The sequence below is a fragment of the Myxocyprinus asiaticus genome, chromosome 9 (assembly GCF_019703515.2).
Source record: "Myxocyprinus asiaticus isolate MX2 ecotype Aquarium Trade chromosome 9, UBuf_Myxa_2, whole genome shotgun sequence".
In the NCBI taxonomy this organism is placed as follows: Eukaryota; Metazoa; Chordata; class Actinopteri; order Cypriniformes; family Catostomidae; genus Myxocyprinus; species Myxocyprinus asiaticus.
In genome coordinates this window covers 1972622-1997678 of record NC_059352.1, presented here as the reverse complement: position 1 = coordinate 1997678, position 25057 = coordinate 1972622, and the positions used below count along the sequence as shown (strand labels likewise).

At 37.2% G+C, this 25057-nt stretch overlaps 1 protein-coding gene across 6 annotated transcripts in view; it reads left to right on the top strand.

Moving 5' to 3' along the window:
* The window catches only part of LOC127446001 (ral GTPase-activating protein subunit beta-like), a 60538-nt gene extending 38679 nt beyond the window's left edge, over positions 1–21859 (top strand). For 2 of the 6 annotated variants that reach the window (XM_051706582.1, XM_051706580.1), the window contains 15 exons: positions 2845–2978; positions 9042–9224; positions 9448–9599; positions 9682–9869; positions 9992–10095; positions 10261–10416; positions 11080–11289; positions 12747–12905; positions 13114–13273; positions 14683–14805; positions 14955–15091; positions 15302–15407; positions 18345–18420; positions 18518–18666; positions 19726–21859. In XM_051706582.1, the coding sequence (XP_051562542.1) occupies positions 2845–2978; positions 9042–9224; positions 9448–9599; positions 9682–9869; positions 9992–10095; positions 10261–10416; positions 11080–11289; positions 12747–12905; positions 13114–13273; positions 14683–14805; positions 14955–15091; positions 15302–15407; positions 18345–18420; positions 18518–18666; positions 19726–19919 (2231 nt within the window). In that variant the 3' untranslated portion in view covers positions 19920–21859. Of the gene's footprint in view, positions 1–2844; positions 2979–9041; positions 9225–9447; positions 9600–9681; positions 9870–9991; positions 10168–10260; positions 10417–11079; positions 11290–12746; positions 12906–13113; positions 13274–14682; positions 14806–14954; positions 15092–15301; positions 15408–18344; positions 18421–18517; positions 18667–19725 lie in introns of all 6 variants that reach the window. The other 4 variants (XM_051706581.1, XM_051706578.1, XM_051706583.1 and 1 more) reach the window with 3 other exon arrangements.
* Positions 21860–25057: the final 3198 nt, after the last annotated feature.

Sequence of the window (25057 nt, the reverse complement as noted above, 5' to 3'; positions counted from 1 at the left end):
GGCAGCATCATGCTGTGGGCATGTTTTTCAGCGGCAGGAACTGGGAGACTAGTCAGGATCGAGGGGAAAGATGAATGCAGCAATGTACAGAGACATCCTTGATGAAAACCTGTTCCAGAGTGCTCTGGACCTCAGACTGGGGCGAAGGTTCATCTTCCAACAGGACAATGACCCTAAGCACACAGCCAAGATAACAAAGGAGTGGCTCCGGGACAACTCTGCGAATGTCCTTGAGTGGCCCAGCCAGAGCCCAGACTTGAACCCGATTGAACATCTCTGGAGAGATCTGAAAATGGCTGTACACCAACGCTCCCCATCCAACCTGATGGAGCTTGAGAGGTCCTGCAAAGAAGAATGGGAGAAACTGCCCAAAAATAGGTGTGCCAAGCTTGTAGCATCATACTCAAATAGACTTGAGGCTGTAATTGGTGCCAAAGGTGCTTCAACAAAGTATTGAGCAAAGGCTGTGAATACTTATGTACATGTGTTTTTTTTTGTTTGTTTTTTTTTTTTAATAAATTTGCAAAGATTTCAGACAAACTACTTTCACGTTGTCATTATGGGGTATTGTTTGTAGAATTTTGAGGAAAATAATGAATTTAATCCATTTTGGAATAAGGCTGTAACATAACAAAATGTGGAAAAAGTGAAGCGCTGTGAATACTTTCCGGATGCGCTGTATGCGATTAATTCAATTAATGAATCGGCATACCATGTAATTAATTCGATTACATTTTTTAATCAGTTGACAGCGCTAAATAAAAGCATAGCACCAAAAAAAGCACCATAAAAGATAATAGTCTGTATGCATGGTTGGGGAGTAACAAAATACATGTAACAGGATTACGTATTTAAAATACTAAATATTAGTAACTGTATTCCACTACAGTTACAATTTAAATAATTGGTAAACAGAATACAGTTACATTCAAAAAGTATTTTGATAACTGAAGAGATTAATTTGGCTTTTAATTGTAATTTGTTTCATTTAATATATAGTCTATTTAATTCATCTATATACATACCTGCAAACTAGTCACCTTTCGGTGAAATTCACCATTTTGAATTCAAAATAGGTCATTTACGTGATTTGGGGTTAGGGGTGGGGGTCAAGTAGCCTATACATCCATGTGAATGATTTGTTAAACTTCAGCATTTTGTTCGGCTGATCGTGTCCGTGATAAGAGCAGCGCAAGCATAGGTGAACGTGTGCACACCACCGCCTCAGGGTTTGACAGACACGGTGCATTTCTCTGAAGGCCGATCCAAACCAGGGGTAAGGTATTCTTACTGTTGCAGTGAATGGTACAAAACTGATTCTCTAACTGTATTTGTTGCTTTATATACTCCACAGAATTCGTTAATACAGAACATGACTTTAACATGTTGTAAAATGGCCACAATGTTTGGCTTTTAGTAACGCACGAACTTGATTTGTGATGTTTGTTTGAATATCTCTTATGTTCTTTACTTTCAGTTGTTGATAAAAAAGATTTAAAAAAGTACAGAACAGCCGGCAAAGAAACTCTCTCATCTAAGGCTTCTCATTTGTAAAACTGTCCCTTTTACTTGCATCCTTTCCTTTGCATCCTGTCAGCTCCCCCTTAGGATATGATGAAAAGATGCAAGGAAAGGAAACGAGGAAGGAGGAATCCAAGTGAAATGTATTTGTAAAATGAAATGTCCTGCTTATTCAAGCATCATTTCAGAGCATCAACTTTGCGCAGCCGCATTCCCTCTGAGCTCTTGCCGTTATCTTAAAATTTAATTTATTGATATATTAAGAATAAATCCTAATAATTCAACATGCACTCTTGAAGTATGTGACAATTGTAGTTAAAACAGTGGTGAAACATGAATTATAACTATTGTGTCAGATGTGAAGGGGGAGGAGAATTTATGCGTGCAGATTTCTACATCGAATCCACCTGTGCATCCTCTCTCAAGCGTCCTCTGTCCTCGTTTCAGTTGTTGTTCATATAAACATGCTAGATTAATGTCTTTGCCATGTTTTGCTGTGTTTTTAGACGCCGTTAAAGAACGTGTCTCGAGACACCTGTACTTTTCGCAATTTAACAAGCCAAATTCAAGTAATATTTACGTGAAAAAAATCTGCCAGTGCTGAAGAAGTAATCCAAAGTGTTTCGATTACATTACTGACCGTGCGTAATCTAACAGAATGCAATACAAATTACATTTTAAAGCATGTAATCTGTAGTGGATTACTTTTAAAAGTAACCCTCCCAACCCTGTCTGTACATCTGTAATGCGGTTTGTTAGCTTTGTGTGAAAAAACAAGAAGCTGAAATTTAAGTTGTTATTTACTGATAATCTTCTCTTCTGTGAAAGTGAGATGATGTAGACCGAATTTTCATTTTTGAGTGAACTACCCCCATGTTTTTGTGCTCTTCTTCTTAAAGTCTTCCAAATCATGTATGGCAGGAATGCTTCGTAATTCTCTGCATGTTTGTAGAAGTCGAAAACGTTTTGATGGTGCATTTAAAATGCCTTACTACAAATAGACATGCAGCAGATATTTATCTACTAAAGTCTGTCGAGCTGTTGAGTTCATGTGGAACAGCTTTAACCAGTTTTGTTCTAAATAAGGAATGCTTTTTTTTTTTTTTACCTTAAAAATGCCTGATGCAGCTTGTTATTTTGATTGTTTTGCCAGACTAGATAACCATTATTGTCTTTAACTAGTGTTATGGCATCGCTTTTTATTTTTGTTTGCTTGTTTGTGTATCATTGTGTCACATGGGTGTTGACAGCATCTCTGTGCTTGGCTTGCATTGTGTGTGTTACTAACCCACTGTGTGTGTCATGCTGTGTGTTATATCCCAGCTCTCCACACAGATACGGCGGCTGGACTGCTCATCCGAAGCATTCACCTGCTCACACAGAGACTCAACTCGCAGTGGAGACTTGACATGAGCATTTCACTGGCCGCTCTCGAACTGCTCGCTGGACTCGCCAAGGTACACTCAGAGATTTATATTATTTAGATATAAGAGTGTAGTCCATCCTTTGACCAAGGTGATGCAGGCAGAGGTCAGTAAGGTGCACTGCAGTTCGACTGTAAGCTTGTGGCTAATTAATTTCCGCTGAAATCCAAGTGTCAGGCAGTGTCCAGTGAAGGATCCTATGTCTGATGGTTGGTGCTGGCATCAGTTCATCCTCTGTGAAGTCCATCCAGAAAATTGTGAAATTTAGTCAGGTTTCAAGAACATATAAATTTGGGTATCATCGGCATAACAGTGAAAACTAATTCCATGGTTCCTGATGATGTCTCCCAGGGGAAGCATATATAAGGAGAAAAGCAGAGGCCCTAAAACTGATCCCTGCGGCACTCCAACTTAAAGTTTGATCTGACAATTCCTTGTTTACACAGACAAAGTGGTAGCGGTCTGATAAATAGGACCTAAACCAAGCTAATGCCTGTCCACAAATGCCAGCATAATTCTCAAGCCTATCCTAGAGAATTTCGTGATCTATGGTGTCGAAGGCAGCACTATGATCTAAAAGCACTAGAAAAGAAATGCAGCTGCGATCAGATGATTAGAGCAAGTAATTTGTAACTCTGATAAATGCAGTCTCTGTGCTAGTGGTCGACCAGTATATCGCAGAGGGTGATAAATTGACCGATATTCTGACCTTTTTTAATTATCGCATCAGCCAATACATTTTCCCGTTTGGCTGATTTGTTTCTTGAGGGTGGCTAGAATTGCCTGCTTGCATGTGAAGCAATGGAGACATGTAAACGACCAGTCACAGTTCATTTTGTTGTTATGTGCCATCGTGTTACTACAATAATAGACCGTGTGAAACATAGTGTCATTTAAACGGTCCACATATCAGAGCCGCAGCAGATGCATTTGAGCTCATAATATTAAAGTGCTCACCTGCTTCATTCTCCCTCTCTCTCCTCAACAGTACCCTGTAACTTTTAACGGTCTTTTCTAATGATAAAAAGGCAAATATCAATAAAACTAATATCATATACCATCTGAAAATATGCGCATATCTCGTTTAAACAGATGTAATAAACAAACCTCACAAAACTTGAGCAGATCCAGCGTCCTGTGGAGCACTCATTTACAGGTGCATCTCAATAAATTAGAATGTTGTGGAAAAGTTCATTTATTTCAGTAATTCAACTCAAATTGTGAAACTCGTGTATTAAATAAATTCAATGCATACAGACTGAAGTAGTTTAAGTCTTTGGTTCTTTTAATTGTGATGATTTTGGCTCACATTTAACAAAAACCCACCAATTCACTATCTCAAAAAATTAGAATATGGTGACATGCCAATCAGCTAATCAACTCAAAACACCTGCAAAGGTTTCCTGAGCCTTCAAAATGGTCTCTCAGTTTGGTTCACTAGGCTACACAATCATGGGGAAGACTGCTGATCTGACAGTTGTCCAGAAGACAATCATTGACACCCTTCACAAGGAGGGTAAGCCACAAACATTCATTGCCAAAGAAGCTGGCTGTTCACAGAGTGCTGTATCCAAGCATGTTAACAGAAAGTTGAGTGGAAGGAAAAAGTGTGGAAGAAAAAGATGCACAACCAACCAAGAGAACCGCAGCCTTATGAGGATTGTCAAGCAAAATCGATTCAAGAATTTGGGTGAACTTCACAAGGAATGGACTGAGGCTGGGGTCAAGGCATCAAGAGCCACCACACACAGACATGTCAAGGAATTTGGCTACAGTTGTCGTATTCCTCTTGTTAAGCCACTCCTGAACCACAGACAACGTCAGAGGCGTCTTACCTGGGCTAAGGAGAAGAAGAACTGGACTGTTGCCCAGTGTTCCAAAGTCCTCTTTTCAGATGAGAGCAAGTTTTGTATTTCATTTGGAAACCAAGGTCCTAGAGTCTAGAGGAAGGGTGGAGAAGCTCATAGCCCAAGTTGCTTGAAGTCCAGTGTTAAGTTTCCACAGTCTGTGATGATTTGGGGTGCAATGTCATCTGCTGGTGTTGGTCCATTGTGTTTTTGAAAACCAAAGTCACTGCACCCGTTTACCAAGAAATTTTGGAGCACTTCATGCTTTCTTCTGCTGACCAGCTTTTTAAAGATGCTGATTTCATTTTCCAGCAGGATTTGGCACCTGCCCACACTGCCAAAAGCACCAAAAGTTGGTTAAATGACCATGGTGTTGGTGTGCTTGACTGGCCAGCAAACTCACCAGACCTGAACCCCATAGAGAATCTATGGGGTATTGTCAAGAGGAAAATGAGAAACAAGAGACCAAAAAATGCAGATGAGCTGAAGGCCACTGTCAAAGAAACCTGGGCTTCCATACCACCTCAGCAGTGCCACAAACTGATCACCTCCATGCCACGCCGAATTGAGGCAGTAATTAAAGCAAAAGGAGCCCCTACCAAGTATTGAGTACATATACAGTAAATGAACATACTTTCCAGAAGGCCAACAATTCACTAAAAATGTTTTTTTTATTGGTCTTATGATGTATTCTAATTTGTTGAGATAGTGAATTGGTGGGTTTTTGTTAAATGTGAGCCAAAATCATCACAATTAAAAGAACCAAAGACTTAAACTACTTCAGTCTGTGTGCATTGAATTTATTTAATATACGAGTTTCACAATTTGAGTTGAATTACTGAAATAAATGAACTTTTCCACGACATTCTAATTTATTGAGATGCACCTGTATTTACCTCTAAAGCACGTATTCTATCAGCCTCTCTTCAGCAGTTCCCTATCACTTTAAACTTTCTTTTCTAATGATAAAAGGCAAATATCAATAAAACTTCTAATATATACCATCTGCAAATATGCAGATAGCTCGTTTAAACAGATGTAATTCACATACCTCACGAAAATCCAGCGTTTTCTTCCCGTCGAGTGCTCATCTAATATCTTCCTCTGAAGCGCGCATTCTATCAGCCAGAATCAAAACTTCAGGATCAGGATAAAATGTTCTTCTGATTCACAAATCATGGCGGTCAGTCCGTGACAATCCAAGCAGGCGATCCAGGCTGTTTAAACTGTCAGGAGATTGTTGCTCATGCTGGATCCGCACGAGTGCATCTTCAAAGTAAAAGCACTTCACGTGTGCTGTAGGTAAATGTCTTATTCACTATGCACTGTATGTACAGTTGGTTTGATTTGGTATGTTTGGAGAAAATGCGATTGCTAACGTGGACATGCCATCCATGGTTGCTGTACTACTCTGTGTACTGTTCTTTCCTTCTTCCTAATATATTAACAATTTTTTCATGTACAATAAATTACTAAAATTTGATTAAAGAAACTGCAATCTACCATTTAAAATACAATATCATTTTTTTTAGATTGTTTTTTACAAAGTTTTGTGAAATTGAGTAAATATAGTTCTATTATTAGTACTAGTATTTTTTTCGCAATTTTATGTTTATGTTATTTACTATATTAAATCGTGTGAAATATCAGCATTGTATCTGCCTATCGGCACTCTGCTCTCTGGATATCAGCAACGGGCATTAAAAAACCCATATCGGTCGACCACTACTCTAAGTATGGAGCACACTACCTTTTCTAGTTTAAATGGAAGATTAGAGATCAGCCCATAATTATCCAACTCTCCAGGATCATGTTGTGGTTTCTTGATGACTACTATCTTACATTTTCTTTAAATCAAATGCACATCTTAACTGTTGTAGGGCAGGAATAAGTGCAAGTTATTTATTATTTTCTGTTTTGTTTTTTATTAATATTATTTTTAAATAATATTTTATAAAATAATTGTATTAATATTAAATACTAATAATTTTTTTATGGTTATCAATTTCACTTTCAAACTTTTTTGTCTTCAGCAGCCAATAACACAAAAACAGTTAACATCAAACAATACAAAACTGATCTTATGAGCTATTTATAAAAGTAACTGCCCAAAATTGCCTACCATGCAAATCTCTTACCGTTACAACCTTAATACAGAGAAGAAAAAAAAGAAAAAGAAAAAAAATGCAAATAAAAAGATAACAGTTACAGCAAATTGGAGTGAAACAAAGACCAGGGAGCTACTCCACATCCGTGCAGATGATGAAATAAATCATCAGTTTAGTGTTACCATACGCAATGCATTTGTTTACAAGAGGATAAAAGAGTGGGGCTTCTCGAGAGAGAAGTTGCAGGTCATCAGTAAACTCTAAACGCTGTACTCTTTTGTTTTTACTGGATTTTTCCAGGATTTGATTGAATGTGAGAACAGATTATGGGAAAGCTCTGGCAGTATGAATGATCAAAATCTCACGGAATAAACTTTTCCTATATTTTTTTCTCCATATGAAAGAGGCTTAAGATTTTTTAATTGTGACCGATAATGATATTGCATTGTGACATTTTCGTGACAGTTAAGCATAAATTGTAAATTTGTCTTAAAATCTGGTTTGATATTCATGTGAGTAACAATAATGAACAAGCACAATCTGTTTTAACTAATAACACACAAATTATTGTATTGTTCTTGTACGTACTGAATACATCAAGCATTCACAGTGCAGGCTGGGAAAAAGTATATGAACGCCTAGGCTAATAACGTCAACAAAATCTTATTAGAATCAGGAGTTGGCAAACCTGGCATCCAGTTAATGAAACAAGATTGGAGGTGTTGGTTAGAGTTACTTTATTTATAAAAAGCACTCAAACATTTTGAGTTTGCTATTCACAAGAAGCATCTGCTGACGTGGACCTCAGAAGACCTACTAGCAATAATTGTTGCTTTGCATAAAGCTGGAAAGGGTTACGAAGTTATCTTGAAGAGTATAGATATTCATCTGTCCACAGTTAGACAAACTGTCTATAAATGGAGATGATTTAATACTGTGGGTACTCTCACTAGAAGTGGCCGTCCTGCCAAGATGACTCAAAGGGCACACCGCAGAATGCTCAATGAGGTAAACAAGAACCCTAGAGTGACAGATAAAGACTTGAATGTATCATTAGAACTGGTTAACATCTCTGTTCATGAGTCTACTATATTGAAAACATTAAACAGGATGGTGTCCATGGCAGGACACCACGAAGGAAGCAGCTGCTTTCCAGCAAAAACATTGCTGCAAGCCTGAAGTTTGCCAAAGACCACCTTAATACTTCACAGCGCTACTGGGAAAATGTTTTGTGGACTGATGAATCTATGGTTGAATTGTTTGGGAAGAACACGCAGCACTACATATGGCATAAAAAGGGCACCGCATACCAACATAAAAACATCATCCCAACGGTGAAGTACGGTGGAGGGAGCATCATGATTTGGGGCTGCTTTGCTGCTTCAGGGGCTGGACCGCTTGCCATCATCGAGGGAAAAATGAATTCCCAAGTTTATCAAGATATCCTACAGGATAATGTCAGGGTGGCAGTGCACCAGCTGAAGCTCAGTAGAAGTTGTGTGATGCAGCAGGACAATAGCCCTAAACATCAAAGTAGACCCACTACAGAATGGCTTCAAAAAAAGAAAATTCATCTTTTGGAGTTGCCCAGTCAAAGTCCAGATCTTAACCCAATAGAAATGCTGTGGAATGACCTCAAGAGAGCCGTTCACACCAGACATCTTAAGAATATGACTAAGCTGAAGCAGTTCTGTAAGGAAGAACGTTGTGCAGGTCTAATCCGCAGCTATCGGAAACACTTGGTTGAGGTTATCGCTGCCAAAACAGGATCGACCAGTTATTAAATCCAAGGGTTCACTTAATTTTTCCAAAGCACTGTGAATGTTTAATGGGATGTGTTCAATAAAGACATGAAAGATTATTGTTTGTGTGTTGTTATCTTAAGCACACTGTGTTTGTCTATACTTGTGACTTTGATGAAGATCACATTTTATGACCAATTAATGCAGAAAACCAGTTAATTCCAAAGGGTTCACATACTTTTAACTTGCAACAGTATATATATGCTTATTTATACAAGAAAAACGTGAATTACCACTGTTGGTTCATTTGTCGCCATGCCGATTAATCAAGCACAATTCTTGACACAATTAATAGAATACTTTACATTTAATGCATCACTGGTTGCTTTATCCTGTCAGGTGAAGGTGAGTGTGGAGTCATCAGATCGTAAGCGTGCAGTGAGCTCCGTGTGCAGTTATATCGTGTATCAGTGCAGTCGTCCCGCTCCGCTCCACTCCAGAGATCTGCACTCCATGATCGTCGCTGCGTTTCACTGTCTGTGTGTGTGGCTCACAGAACACCCCGACATGCTCAACGAGAAGGTACGGCACAAAAAACTTTAATCGTTTTAGAGTCCACAAGTACTGAAACCTCAACCACAACAGTTAGGCCTAAAGCTAAAAACATTACCTCCTGTTATAGAATAATTAAGTTTGATTATTTTAATAAAGCATTTTAAATAATCTGGAGTCATCTTCGGCTGAGGCCCCCTGCTGGAGAACTACTGCTGTTGTTTGATAACTGATCTCTTCATGGTGTCATTAGGATTGCCTGATCGAGGTGTTGGAGATCGTGGAGCTCGGCATCTCGGGCAGCAAGTCCAAAACAGGCGAACAGGAAGTTAAGTATAAAGGTGACAAAGAGCACAACCCGGCGTCGATGAGGGTGAAAGATGCAGCCGAGGCTACGTTATCATGGTGAAGATTCTTCATAAACATTAACTGATCGCTCTTGTTCAGGATGTAGGCCTGTCTTGACTTGTGATGCTTTGTATTCCAGTATAATGCAGGTATTGGGGGCATTCCCGTCTCCCAGTGGCCCCGCCTCCCCCTGCAGCCTGCTGAATGAGGACACACTCATTAAATATTCACGACTCACCTCCACGTCTCACAGTAACTTCAGATATTTCGTTCTGGATAACTCCGTCATACTTGCCATGTTGGAGCAACCACTCGGAAATGAACAGAGTGAGAAAATACACTTAAAGGGATATTTCACTCAAAAATTAACCCACATATTGCTGTTCTTTCTTTAAATGAGATTTCTTAATAAAACAACAGCTCTAACAAGTTTGTTTGTGTCTCAACAGATCCCTGTCCGTCAGTCACCATGTTAATCAGAGGAATGTCTGGTCGCCATGCGTGGACGATGCAGCTCTTTCATCAGCCCAGAGGAGCAAGAGCCAATCAGAAGGTAAGAACCAGCCGGCACCACCAATCAGAACACAGATGTACTTTCAGAAGCCAGTCAAAACCAGATAAAATGGTGAGAATGTGGCTTTTCATATTCTGTTCATTAGAATATGGTCTTAGTACCATCATCTCCTCATCTGACATTTTAATTGCATTTGTTTTACAGCAGGTGTTTGTGCCAGAAAGTCGACCCACTCCTAAAAACGACGTGGGAATTCGATTTAACGTGAAGCACAGACCGTTCCCAGAGGAAGTGGATAAGATTCCGTTTGTGAAAGCCGACCTGAGCATCCCAGATCTCCATGACATTGTGGATAAAGAGGTAAAAATATATATACATATATATATATATATATAACCATTTTTTTTATCTTATAGCACGTTTTTAATTTTGTATTATTATTATTAGTCTGCTAACAATGTCCAACAATGTATGTACATGCATCACAGGAGAATAATGCCATATTTGTCATGAAAATTCCATCCACAGTGTCATTTCCAGCACCTCAAATTCTGCGTTTAATAGAATTCTGTGCTGGAAATGATGCTGATGGAAATGACATTTTAGTCGTAATTTTTGAACGATTTATAGAAACCATTTTCACATAAAAAATATTGAAATGGTTTGATTATTTCACTCTTTGTTTAGATGATCATGGTTTTAAAATGTATCAATTTTTGTTTTTATTATGGGCTTTTCATTGTTTAAAACAGTCTGGGTCTGGGATAAAATAATGAAAGTACCAAAAATAAATGAAGCATGTAAATACACTCATTGATTCATAGCATGTTATCACACTTGAATCACAGTTCAAGACACACAATTCATTTTTTAACAAAAACAGTTTTGAAGGATGATGACAGTCACACTCGCACAGTTTTAAAACACTCTTATCACATGCATTACTATAACTGAAAGCATGTGTACGTTATGTTAATCCTCATTTTGTGTGTGTGTGTGTGTGTGTGTGTGTGTGTGTTTCAGCTGGAGCAGCAGCATGATAAGCTTCGATCAGTGATGGCTGAACAGATGGAATATGAGCAGAAACTCGAGCAGCAGACAGAGGACTTATGGAGGAACAAACCCTTCCCTGATCCTCTGACGGACTGTAAACCTCCCGCACCCGCTCAGGAGTTCCAGACCGCTCGACTCTTCCTGTCACACTTCGGCTTCCTGTCACTAGAGGCACTCAAGGTATGAGAACAGACAGTCAGATATTTCCTTTGAAAGTCACTTCAGCTAAGGCAGACATTTCAGCTAATATTTTAAACAAATTATAAACTTATTTATATATATATATATATATATATATATATATATATATATATATATATATATATATATATATATATATTTATAATAGCATGATATAAAATATAATATTGTAAAAATATTAATATGTATATATTTTAAAAGTTTCTTATTATTTAAGTGTATTGATATTTTTATTATAAGTGTATTAATAAAATAGTTTAATTTGTATATTTTAATTTAAGGTTATATTTTATATATACAGTGTATATACTGTATGTATGTATATATATATATATATATATGTATGATATAAAACATATATTTTTAAATATTTACAATATTTTATATATATATATATATATATATATATATATATATATATATATATATATATATATAGGTTTGTTATAATTTATTATTATATATATAATATATGTATAGGTTTGTTATAATTTGTATAAAATTTTTAAGTATATTTTAGTGTATTAATAAAATAGTTTAAATTGTATATTTTAATTTAAGGTTATATTTTATATATACAGTGTATATGCTGTATATAATAAATATATATATACATATAAATATACATATATATATATATATATATATATATATATATGTATGATATAAAACATATTTTTAAATATTTACAATATTATATATATATATATATATATATATATATATATATATATATATATATATATATATATATATATATATAGGTTTGTTATAATTTATGTATATTGAATTTTGTAAGTATATTTTAGTGTATTAATAAAATAGTTTAAATTGTATATTTTAATTTAAAGTAAAATAACAATTTTATATAATAAAAATAATATAAACATATATATGAGTTTGTTATAATTTATGTATATTGAATTTTGTAAGTATATTTAAGGTAGTAATATAATAGTTTTAATTTAAGGTCAAATTTAATTTGTATATAACAAAAATAATATAAACTATATATATATATATCATGAATATTGTTTATATATTATATTGTAATCTATAAATAAAATATAATGTACAGTATATAGATAGTGGAGTCATATTTTATATCTATATTAGGTATAGATATAAAATATAATATATTTATATTATACTTCACAGGAAGTATAGTGTATATTTCCACTCCTCTAGCTACACTTAAGTGAACTTGATCCAGTGTATCACATTTTTTTATTTTATTTTATAAACATTTAAAAGTTTATGTTGTAGTGCCTAAATTGTCATTTATACTCAATAAATTTAGCAGTCAAACATGAAATACCTGAACTGCTCTTGTGAACACAAGGAGCCAGAATGTTCTCAGTAAAAATGGACTTTCTGTGGATGAAATAAACATTGACCTGAATCTTATCTGTTCCTGTGTGTGTGTATTTTCTCAGGAGCCTGGTAACAGTAGACTCCCTCCTCACCTCATTGCTCTCGACTCGTCTGTGTCAGGCTTTTTTGATGACATCGGCTATCTGGACCTGTTACCATCACGACCATGTGACACTGTTTTCATCTTCTACATGAAAGCAGGACAGAAGAGCAGTCAAGAGGTGAAACCACAAATCAATGTCCTGTAGTGAGAGTGCACTAAAATGAATGAAAGAACAGAATAAAGCTAAACCCCACCAGAGACTTTACATTAATGTTAAGCAAGGCATGAAGCAGACCTTTCTTTCCCAAGTAATAGTTATTGTGTGTGAATATCATCTGTTTTACAACAGCTTCATTTTAACAAACTTGTCTTGTGTCAACCTGTAGATCTTGAGAAACGTGGAGTCTTCATCAAACGTACAGCCTCATTTCCTGGAGTTGTTGTTGTCTCTGGGCTGGCCGGTGGATGTTGGGCAGCATCCTGGATGGACGGGCAGTGTGTTCACCAGCTGGACCATCAACACGACTAACGGCACTGAAACTCCAGGTACACACACACGAACACACGCCAACTTGATAGGATAAAGGTTTGTCTTTATCCTTTATCACATCTACAGTGGCAAGAAAAAGTATGTGAACCCCTAGGCTAATGATGTCAACAAAAGCTAATTAGAGTCAGGAGTTGGCAAACCTGGCATCCAATTAATGAAATGAGATTGGAGGTGCGGGTTAGAGCTACTTTGACTTATAAAAAGCACTCAAACATTAAGTATCTGCTGAAGTGGAACATGCATCTCAGAAGACCTACGATCAAGAATGGTTGCTTTGCATAAAGCTGGAAAGGGACACAAAGTTATCTAGAAGAGCATAGATATTCATCTGTCCACAGTTAGACAAACTGTCTATAAATGGAGATGATTTAGTACTGTGGGTACTCTCACTAGAAGTGGCCGTCCAGCCAAGGTGACTCAAAGGGCACACCGCAGAATGCTCAATGAGGTTAAAAAGATCCCTAGAGTGACAGATAAAGACTTGAAGGAGTCGTTGGAACTGGTTAACATCTCTGTTCATGAGTCTACTATATGGAAAACATTAAACAGGTATGGTGTCCATGGCAGGACACCACGAAGGAAGCAGCTGCTTTCCAACAAAAACAATGCTGTGCACCTGAAGTTTGCCAAAGACCACCTTGACACTCCACAACACTACTGGGAAAATGTTTTGTGGACTGATGAATCTAAGGTTGAATTGTTTGGGAAGAACACGCAGCACTACATATGGTGTAAAAAGGGCACCACATACCAACATGAAAACATCATCCAACGGTGAAGTACGGTGGAGGGAGCATCATGATTTGGGGCTGCTTTGCTGCTTTGGTGCCTGGACCACTTGCTATCATCGAGGGGAAAATGAATTCCCAAGTTTATCAAGATATCCTACAGGATAATGTGAGGGTGGCTGTGCGCCAGCTGAAGCTCAGTAGAAGTTGGGTGATGCAGCAGGACGATGACCCTAAACATCAAAGTAAACCCAATACAGAATGGCTTTAAAAAAAAGAAAATCCAACTTTTGGAGTGTCCCAGCCAGAGCCCAGACCTTAACCCAATAGAGATGCTGTGAACATTATTTATGAAAGTATCTAGTTGAAGACCTGATCAATATAACTGAGAAAAATAAATGTAGTTAATGACAGATAAAAATAATTTGAGCTCCACTTTCCCATTATAATGATGGAAGACTTTTGATTAAAATGCTTATTTTTCATGAATACTTTAAGTATTAAAGCAATGCAATTATTACTTTAAGGTGTGCTCTTCTTCGAGGTTTAATGCCGTTTATATCATTTACTTAAATGTAATTAAAAAATGTATTTAAGTGAAGGTCCTAAGTCAGAAAAATGATTTACTTTGATGCTTGAAATCAAATGTATTGTGTGTCTGTTGTGTGTTTCCACAGATGGTTGTGTGACTGTGGGTGACACCGGCGGTGGTGTGTTTAACGGAGAGAAGCGTGTTCTCTATTACGCTGATGCACTGACGGAAATCGCCTTCGTCGTGCCTTCGCTAACGGACTCATCCGGTATTTCTCTGTTTTAACACTGTTTTGTTTTTATATTTGCGTGTTCATGAACATTGAATTCAAGGTCAAAAGCATCTTTTATTTCGCCCACTATGTGCATGTGTGGTGTGTGGTGTGTGCGTGTGTGGTGTGCGTGTGCGTGTGTGTAGCGGAGTCGTCAGAGAACAGTTTCCCGACCGCAGACTCTGACTCTCAGATGGAGTTGTTACCCAGTTTGCTGAAACAGCCCAACCTCACACTCGAGCTCTTCCCTAATCATTCTGATAACATGGGACCGACACAACGGGTAAAATCTCTCTCTGTCTTCTGCAACCCCTTCAGTTGTGACAATGTTCACAGTATAACACCATCTCAAGTGCTTTTTTGCTTATAAAACAGTTACTACATATTAAAAATATTAAGGACACAAATTTTAATTAAAACACTATTTTACAGTACAAATATGATTTTTATATATGTTCATGTATGTATATGTGATGATGTGTGTTTGTGTCAGTCCCCCACAGTGAAAAGCAGGAAGTTGCCGACAGGCAGGACGATACCTCCTTTAGGACCAGACACTAAAGTGCTGGTGGTGTGGGTCGAGCGATACGATGACATTGGTAAAATGTTCTATATGCACCTCAACGTTTGTTGGGGTTCATGATGTGATTGCAGTTTTTTACCGATGTTTTTAGGGAGCAAATCTTTGGCAATAAAGCATACTAGACATAGCAATTTGCTTTGCCCTTTCCAAAGTATAGTGACACTTTAGGTGACTGTTGTTACTTTAGCTCTGTAGGGAAATGTGCCATCTGATTTTTAAAGTTAAAGGGCTAGTTCACCCAAAAATGAAAATTCTCTCATCATTTATTCACCCTCATGCCATCCCAGATGTGTATGACTTTCTTTCTTCTGCTGAACACAAATGAAGATTTTTAGAAGAATATATCAGCTCTGGAGGTCCATACAGTGCAAGTGAATGGTGACCAGAACTTTGAAATTCCAAAAAGCACATCATGGCAGCTTAAAAGCAGTCCATATGACTCGTGGTTTAATGTCTTCTGAAGAGATCCAATCGGTTTTGGCTGAGAACATGACCATGATTTAAAGCTCTATTACACTTCTTAGTGCTTGACACATGCACAGAATGCTAGATGGCATTAGGAAGTGTAATCAAGCTTGAAATCCTGATTGTCAAGGAGACTGCTGATGTCAAGGTTTATAGTGAAAAAGGAGTTATATTTTGGTCTGTTCTCACCAAAAACTGATTGAGTCACTTCAGGAGACACTGATTTAACCACGGGAGTCATATGGATTACTTTTATGCTGCCTTTATGTGCTTTTTGGACCTTTAAAGTTTTGGTACTCAATCGCTTGCATTGTATGGACCTACAGAGCTGAATTGTCCTTCTAAAAATCTTCGTTTGTTTTGAGCAGAAGAAAGAACTCTCCCTTCAATGTTTTAATGTCAATTGCCGAAATATTTCAATTTAAGGCACATTCAGAAATGTCAACGCAAATTGCTAAATTTTCACCTGTAAACTATTTACACTGAGTGCGATGCAAATTTCATCTGAGACACATTCACACACCTGAACAAAAGTGAATCGCATGCTTTTATGTTTTAATGCAAAATTCAACCCTTGTGACTAGGGATGTCCTGATACCATTTTTGGAGAACGAGTATGAGTACCGAAACTTCCTTTTAGGTACTCGCCGATACCGAGTCTGATACCTTTTTTTTCCTCCCCAATTTGGAATGCCCAATGCGCTCTAAGTCCTCGTGGTGGCGTAGTGACTCGCCTCAATCCGGGTGGCGGAGGACGAATCTCAGTTGCCTCCATGTCTGAGACTGTCAATCCGTGCATCTTATCACATAGCGGTTCCTCCGGCTCTCGGCGGCCGGCAGCGACCCCTCTGTCCCCAGTCAGACGGCTGCGACTGCTCCCCTGGCGGATGGCAGTGGCGAGGACTCCGCGACAGCGCATCCCTCCTCCCTCCTGGGTTTCGGCACCACTGTAACAGTTAAAGGACAGGCAAGGAGGAGGCAAGAACTGGCTGAACAATCAACATAAACTTTTAATGCATAAATGAACTTAAACAGACACACATGCAACGCGGCCACTTGCGTCTCTCTCTCCAGCACTCCCGACGACTCCTCTTATGTCTCTCCCGCTGATTGGGCCGCTCAGCACCAGGCATGCACACTCACAGCCCGGCCACGCCCTCCTCCTCGTCACAGCTATGTAGTCTGTATGTGCCTTGCACTACAAAGTGAATTAGCGCTCTGCTACAAATAGAGCGTGCGATGCTCATGATGGTGTTTTCCGTGGAAGAGACAAGGATCTCTAAATGAGATGAGCACTTATGTCTTTATGTCAGCATTAGGCAGGTATCAAATTTTCACATCACAATAATTGCTGAAGCTTTTATCACGGTATTGAATTGCATTACAAAAACGGGTTGAACCATAAACTTTTTTGTTGTTCTATGTATAACAAGTTTAATTACTTTTTAAATACCAAACTAGACTAAGTTAAAATACTTCCAGATTTTTGACTTAACCTTATTAGAATGTGGTTAAAGGGTCATCTGCGTTCCTTCTTCAGCTACATTTCTCGTCCACTGCTGGTTTGTTCAGAGTGCGCATGTGTCATTTGTGCAGTGTTGTGAATCTTGATTCGTTGATGGGATAAAAACTACTGTGTGACAAAACAATTTGGCCAAAAGGTTATCTGGAATTATTTACGGTATTTTGAAGTGCCCCCGATAACAATATCGTGCATGTTAATTACGTGACATACTGTATAACTGAATACCGTCACATGCCTAGTCAGCATAACACCGGCTCCACACATTCACAGGTGCTCACATTTGAAGCACGCAGCACATGCAGACTCATTAAATATATTTATCTCATTAAATTGCAGCTTTAGTGGTTAAATAATGTCACTAGGTGTCACTAGAATGTTTACGCAGTGACATTTGTACGTCAGATTGTATCGGTTTTTGGTATCAAAGCATTTTTACGAGCACGAGTACAAGTACATGAGCTCGGTATCAGGACATCGCTACTTATGATGATATTGCCGGGCTTTTTCAATAAACATTTAAAATTCCGATTAGTGCAAAATCATCTGAGGATTGCGATGCATCTGTGAATCATGCAATATTATTTAGCGATTAAATGATGCATTTTTTTAAAAGATCTCACAATATTTTTAATGTTGCAGAATTTTCTCCTCTAAACTAATCAAACTGAGTTTGACGCAAATTTCATCAGGCTCTAAGAAACATTCATATACCTGAACAAAACCGAGTCGCATGCTTAAACATGATTCAGTGCAAAATACCAAAATGCTACCCTTTCTGAAAATATAGTTTTTTTCCTCAATCAACATAATTATTCATAATTTATTTTAAATTCTAATTGTACGTTTTGTGCGTTCACGCAGAAGCATTTGTGATGCGATCCTGTACATGCATGTTTTGTTGTGATATTATGGTAATAGGTCATAAATAAATCGTTAATGATGTGTTTGTCCTTTACCTTGTAGAGAATTTTCCAGTATCAGAGTTACTGGCTGAGACGAGCACAGGTGTGGAGACAGCCGTCAACAGCAGCGCTGCCAGGTAACACACACACACACAAACACACACACACGTACATGCACACAGACTGATGACAGTCTCTGACGTTGTCTCATTCACCCTCACTGCTCTCTCTCAGGTCCAGCTCTTCAGAGAAAGATGTTCCAATTATATTCATCCATCCACTGAAGACCGGACTGTTCCGAATCAAACTACATGGAGCGATGGGCAAATTCAACATGGTGATTCCACTAGTGGACAACATGGTCATTAGCAGGAGATCACTTGGTAAGTGTGTGTGGCCGTGTTGGGCTATTCTTAAATTCTGAATTTTGCCCTTCAATTCTTGAGATGAAATTTGAATTGGAAGGACAGAGAGAGGAATGAACTGGATTACAATTCAAAGAAATTAGGGGCCTGGGTATCTCAGCGAGTATTGGCGCTGACTGCCACCCCTGGAGTCGCGAGTTTGAATCCAGGGTGTGCTGAGTGACTCCAGCCAGGTCTCCTAAGCAACCAGATTGGCCTGGTTGCTAGGGAGGGTAGAGTCACATGGAGTAACCTCCTCGTGGTTGTGATTAGTGGTTCTCGCTCTCAATGGGGCGTGTGGTAAGTTGTGTGTGGATCGTGGAGAGTAGCATGAGCCTCCACATGCTGTGAGTCTCCGCGGTGTCATGCACAATGAGTCACATGACAAGATGCACGGATTGACGGTCTCAGAAGTGGAGGCAACTGAGACTTGTCCTCCACCACCCGGATTGAGGCGAGTAACCGTGCCACTATGAGGACCTACTAAGTAGTGGGAATTGGGCATTCCAAATTGGGAGAAAAGGGGATAAAAAAATAAAAACAAAAAGAAATTCAACAAAGTCTCACAACAGAGGAATTTCAAAATATAAACAATAAAATAAAAGATAAAAATAATTATATTTGACCGATTATGCCTTCTTATTCCTTGATATGTAGAACACCACATTTGTTTTTTTATAACTTTATAAAAATACAAATAAAAGAAACCAAAAATTGAGTCAGTTGAGTATATTGAGTACATGAATTGAATTGTGTTCATCCACAAAAGTGTGTAAAATGAAAGTCAATTAATTAAAAATTCATATATTAATATCATCTAATGTGTCTGTAAATACTCCATATGTTGTGTGTGAAAAAATGAACTGTAATATATAAAAACTACAGTTAAAGGGTATGAATTTATTTGATTTTATACCTTAAATTTAAATGCAATTCAGTTTAAAATATGGAATTAAATTGTAACTTAAAATCCATTCATAATTCAGTTCTGTTAGTGTTTTGGGGTTAAAACTAAAGTTCTCTTTCTATTCTCTGCAGGTTTCCTGGTGCGTCAGACGGTAATAAACGCATGTCGACGGAAGCGTCTAGAAAGCGACTCGTACAGCCCGCCACACGTGCGACGGAAACAGAAAATCGCCGAAATCGTGAACCGTTATCGTAACAAACAACTCGAGCCGGAGTTTTACACCTCACTGTTTCTGGAGGTCAATAAGAGCAGCCTCGACCCTTAAACAAACATGCAAACAAAAGGGGAATTCATCAACATCTGTTTTAAGGGTGCAGGATTAATTACGTTTTTTATGTCAGTTGGCAAAATACTTTAAGAAACTTTAACACTTTCAGTGCCCTCCTGAGAGGATGTTTACTTGTCCGTATCTTAATATGCATTCTGTATTCCTCCTATCCTTATTGGTTGAATCTCACTCAAACATGCCCAGGTGATATATTACTATTAAATATTATTATTATTAAAAATTCCAGTAGCATTTTATGCATTCTGACACTATTTTGATGACAGTTAAGCACATTCCCGCCGCCAAGAATTACATAAGTGCTTGCGGAGGTTTTTTACTTTATTATTTTTCGTACATTTTTTTGTAATTCTCATTAAATTCTCATTTCTGTAATACAGTAATTTTAAACTGTATCACCGTAAAAAAAATACTGTAAAACAAAATACGGCATAAATTAAACGCAGTACTAATGCTACTATGATATATATAAATTCAATACATGTATACATTAAATAAATACAGTACATTTATTAGATAAATACAATTTAAATAACATATATAAAAAAAGATATATATTATTTCCACATTACATTCTTGCGAAATTTGGGGAAAATGTGCTTAATTGTCATAAAAAATAACCTCAATGCAAAAAAGTATTTTCTTTTAATTTGGGGGTGAAATATGATCCAGACCTCTCAATACTGTAATTCAGAATAAATTGCATTTTATTTCATCATCTATTATTTTACACATCAAGGACTGGGATGGTGTGAACATCCTCACATGAATCATTTTCCTCTGAAAGCACTATTACAAATGAACACTAATCTCCATGTCTAATGATATAATGCCAGAAGCTTCCTTCCTCCAAACACACACATATAGTGTCTTTATCACCCTCAGGTCACATGTCTCATGCTGTATGTTTCACCTGGCCATGTAAATGAAATGCACTCCATGGCACGCTTGATTACTGAAGCTTTTTTCTGGGAACTGGTTTAGAGACGATGAGAAATGTATTCCTCCAAGGGATTTTGATGGTGATTGTTAATTGTCCAAAGCAGACGAACTACTGAGCTTTTTCCGAATCAGTTTTAGCGAACATTTTGGCCGTTATTGGCTAGTCGCCATAAGCTCCGTAATGCTGCATTACTTTCACTCGCAATGCATTTGACGTTATTTAAGGGCTTTTCATTTTCTTTTTTGTTTGATTATTTTATTTTATGTTCGAAATAATTTTCTGAATATACATTTCTGCTGGTTGTCTGAAACACTGTTACACACATTTTTTTCGCTCAGCAATCACATATATTAGTTTCATATTCTCTAGTTTTTTAAAAGTAAAGCACTATGTAGGCATAACAAGTATGAAACGTTACTGTTTTGGTCCGCCATGCTCATATACAGCCTGTATTTATTTTATGTTCCTCTCTCATAAATCTCCTCTTTATTTAGAAACACCTTTATATACAGTACATTACAATTCTTTTGTTATAGAAAAAGGAATTTTCATCCAAGCACAACACAAGTTTTGATCCGGTTATTCGTAATAACAATCCAGGAATAGAATTCCACATCATTTCCCATTTTTGTGGTCAGAAAGCTCAGAAGTTCTCTGATAACACTGTTTTTGTAAGAATCAAACTGTAATGACCGACATGCACCGTACAGGATGTTCATGTGGTCGGTTGCAGCGTCTCTTCCTCTTTACCATGTGTAAATATTGACGGCATGGACTTTGTATAAAGTTTTACTTTCTATGTAAATATGCGGGTGTGAAGGTCACTCACTTATCTTATTCTATTGATTAGGGACGGCACAACAAATGAACGCTTGTTTGTATTTATCATATATTGTGTCCAAAAGAAACATTGGATATTGAATGTAACACATGTAATGAAATAAAGATTTTAATTAAATTCTTATCATACAATGACCATGGGATTATTGTGCTGTGTGGATTTAACCCTTTAAGCTCTGAGGGTGTTTTTAAAGATATGCTGTTTCAGTGGCATACCCAAAATTAAAGGCTTATAACTCGACAAAAAAACAAGGAGGGTCAAGTGTTTGGTATCATTGTAAAGAAAACTTTTCATATTTTTTAATGATATAGATTATGATACATTCTGAGACTATCAGCCTAAGAAACTGCTGAAAAATCCAAAAAACAAAATTGAGCAAAAAATTGAAATGTCAGATTGATACAACAAAGCAATCAAAAGTTATAACATTACAAAAATTATTTATCATAGTGTCCAAAAACATCTCCATGTGTCCAAAAACATCTCCAAACAAATAAAACATAATAATTGTACATAAGAACTAATTACACATGCAAACACAACAATGACTAAAGGTTTGTATAGCATGCAGACATGATTTTACTAATGAGATTTCACAGAATGAGTTTCATTCTGTGCCATTTGAGTCATCATTGAGTCTGTGTTATGTACTTGGCACCATCTCATGGTTTGATGTTTTTACTGATTGCAATAATATGTACAGTGCAAACTTTTTTTATATAAATTATCAAAATGGAACACTTGTTCAGTTTTGGTCATAATGCCTAAAAGTATTTGAAAGTAGAGCTTCTAAACTTTCAAACGATACCTATTTTGTGTTGGTCAAGACTAGTTATTAAAGTTATTAAAGAGTTTATTAAGGTTTTTCTTTGTGATCACTTGCACAATAGAACAATATCAAATATTTTTCACCTGGAGAGATTGGACTACTCATGCAATTATTTCTGAAATATTAATCAGGAAGCCAAACTATTAAATATGTTATGAGCCGTTTTATTTTCTATGAGGTTTGTAACCCTGTTACAAACATTTAGGACATTTGACAACTTTAATGTAGTGATTTTGCTGTTTTCTAAAAATTAACATTACACATAAAATTGAAAACACTTACAAAAGCACAAAAATAAAGAAACATGCCAGTAACAGGGCATCACTCAAATGTTGGTTAACACTGATAAACAAATGAAAGAAAACTATTTGTTTAATCAATAAAATAACACTGCATTGATCTAACATTAAAGAATTTAATTCAATATGGTAAGATAAACATTATTTTCATTGAGCAATAACTGTGCTAGCAGAGTTGAATAGTTGAGTTTGTGTATGAGCTTTTAAAATTTGCTTCATTTTTATGCTGTTAAATTTATTTTCGATAATAGTTAATAATTCACATTTTTATGTGTTGAACTGTGGTGATACTCAATTTTCACTTGATGTTAATATGTTTCAGATTAAGCAGTTTATAATGGATGTCCAGATGTCTAAGTTACGGGATGGTAGACAATATTAAGGTACATGTGTACTGAAGTTCTGGAGGATGAAGCCTCGATGTTCTCGTGCAGTTCAGTGTAAAGTGCACAGGTTTTATGCATTTTAACCCACATACGAGTGTCGATATATTGCCACAGTCCGCAGTGCTGCAGGAATAAATAATGATTCTGAACCTACTCGCAGTACTATTAGATTTAACTCCATTTTGTATGCAGTGCAATGGAAACACTTTGTTTTAAGAATCCACAATAATGCACTAGTTAAAGGATTAGTTCACCCAAAATGAAAATTCAGTCGTTTACACACCCCTGTGTTGTTATAACCCTATATGAATTTCTTTCTTTTTCTGAACACAAAGGGAGAAATTGTGAAGAAATGTTGTGCTCAGTGATGTCATACAATAGCAGTTTATGGTGACCACCTCTTCAAGCTTCAAAAGAACACAAAAGTATAATTCAGAAGTCTAATAAATTATTCCATGAGACTCATGATTGTTATGAAAGCATACGATAAGATTTGGTGAGAAACAAACTCTGATGTATTATTTAGTGAAAATGTTCACTGACCGTTGATCTCCTGTGTGCGTTCATGATAGGGCACGAGAGCAACAGTTCACGCAGACCCCTCGCGACATTGGGGCGTTCAAGTGAAGACTCGTTTTGTTTATCTAAAAACAGGTCCTCCACAGTGATAGTGACAACAGAACACAACACAGCTACACAAAACAGAGAACAGAACTTAGTAAACATGTCTGACGAGTTTGTAGTCCAAGAATTGATGCATTTCTATGCCCAGCCTTATTTCTTTTAACAGAGTACTCAGAAATCAAACAGAAACATAGAGGAGCTGCAGGCAGCCACAGTCACAGCGTGTCCTAACCTGATGGCAAACGGCATGTGATAAAAGGTATATTTTCTATGGTAATCAGAGTTTTTGTCCTAACCAGCAGTGATGAGTGACAGCACGTTCTATCGATCGCTTGTTTTCTATTTTCGGCATCGTGTAGGTAACTCCATCCGCTGTGAACTGGCACCGGTCCAAAAACAAAATAAGGCTGGGCATAGAAATGCATCAATTCTTCGACTACAAACTCTTCAGACATGTTTAGTAAGTTCTGTTCTCTGTTTTGTGCACAGCTGTGTGGTTAGTTAGAAAATGAGCATTAATTTGATCACTTTCTAAACCAAAAAAAAGTTGTGAGTTATGGCTAAGATAGCCTTCAGCCCCGTTCACACCGCCAGTGATATCGCACTAGACAGCGACACGATCCCACTCAATTTCAATGAGAGCACAGCGACTTCTGGTGACACGAGCTGCCGTGGCCATTGAGGAAAGAGATCGCCTTGGCGAGCGACAAGACAAATTTCAACTTTATGCAAATGACGAGGGACATTCGCGTCTCCAGGCAGAGAGTGAAGATCCTCGAGACAAATACAGGCAAGACGGGAGAATTTAAAAGTTTCTGGGAGCAATTTCACTGATCTAAATCATTTGTCTGTAACTACATACTACATACAAACTGTGTCGACATTCTGAGTGAGTTTGATTCATATATTTATATAATATTCATATTGTTTAGTATGATGCAAGAAGCACTGCTGCAGGTTATATAAAAAGCTCTCCACTGGAGTGTTCATTTTTAGAGGCAAGAGAACTGATTATTTCCTTGTCGAATTAGAATGATATCTTAGTTTTATCGGCAGTATCATCTGTAATCAGCACTTCAAAAGTTACTATGGCCAGTAGTGCAGTCCACCAATGATGTTAGAGCAGCAGCAGCAGTAGGAACGCCCACTAGTGGCAAACATCACAGAGTCTAGCGACATGAAGCGACAATGTCGC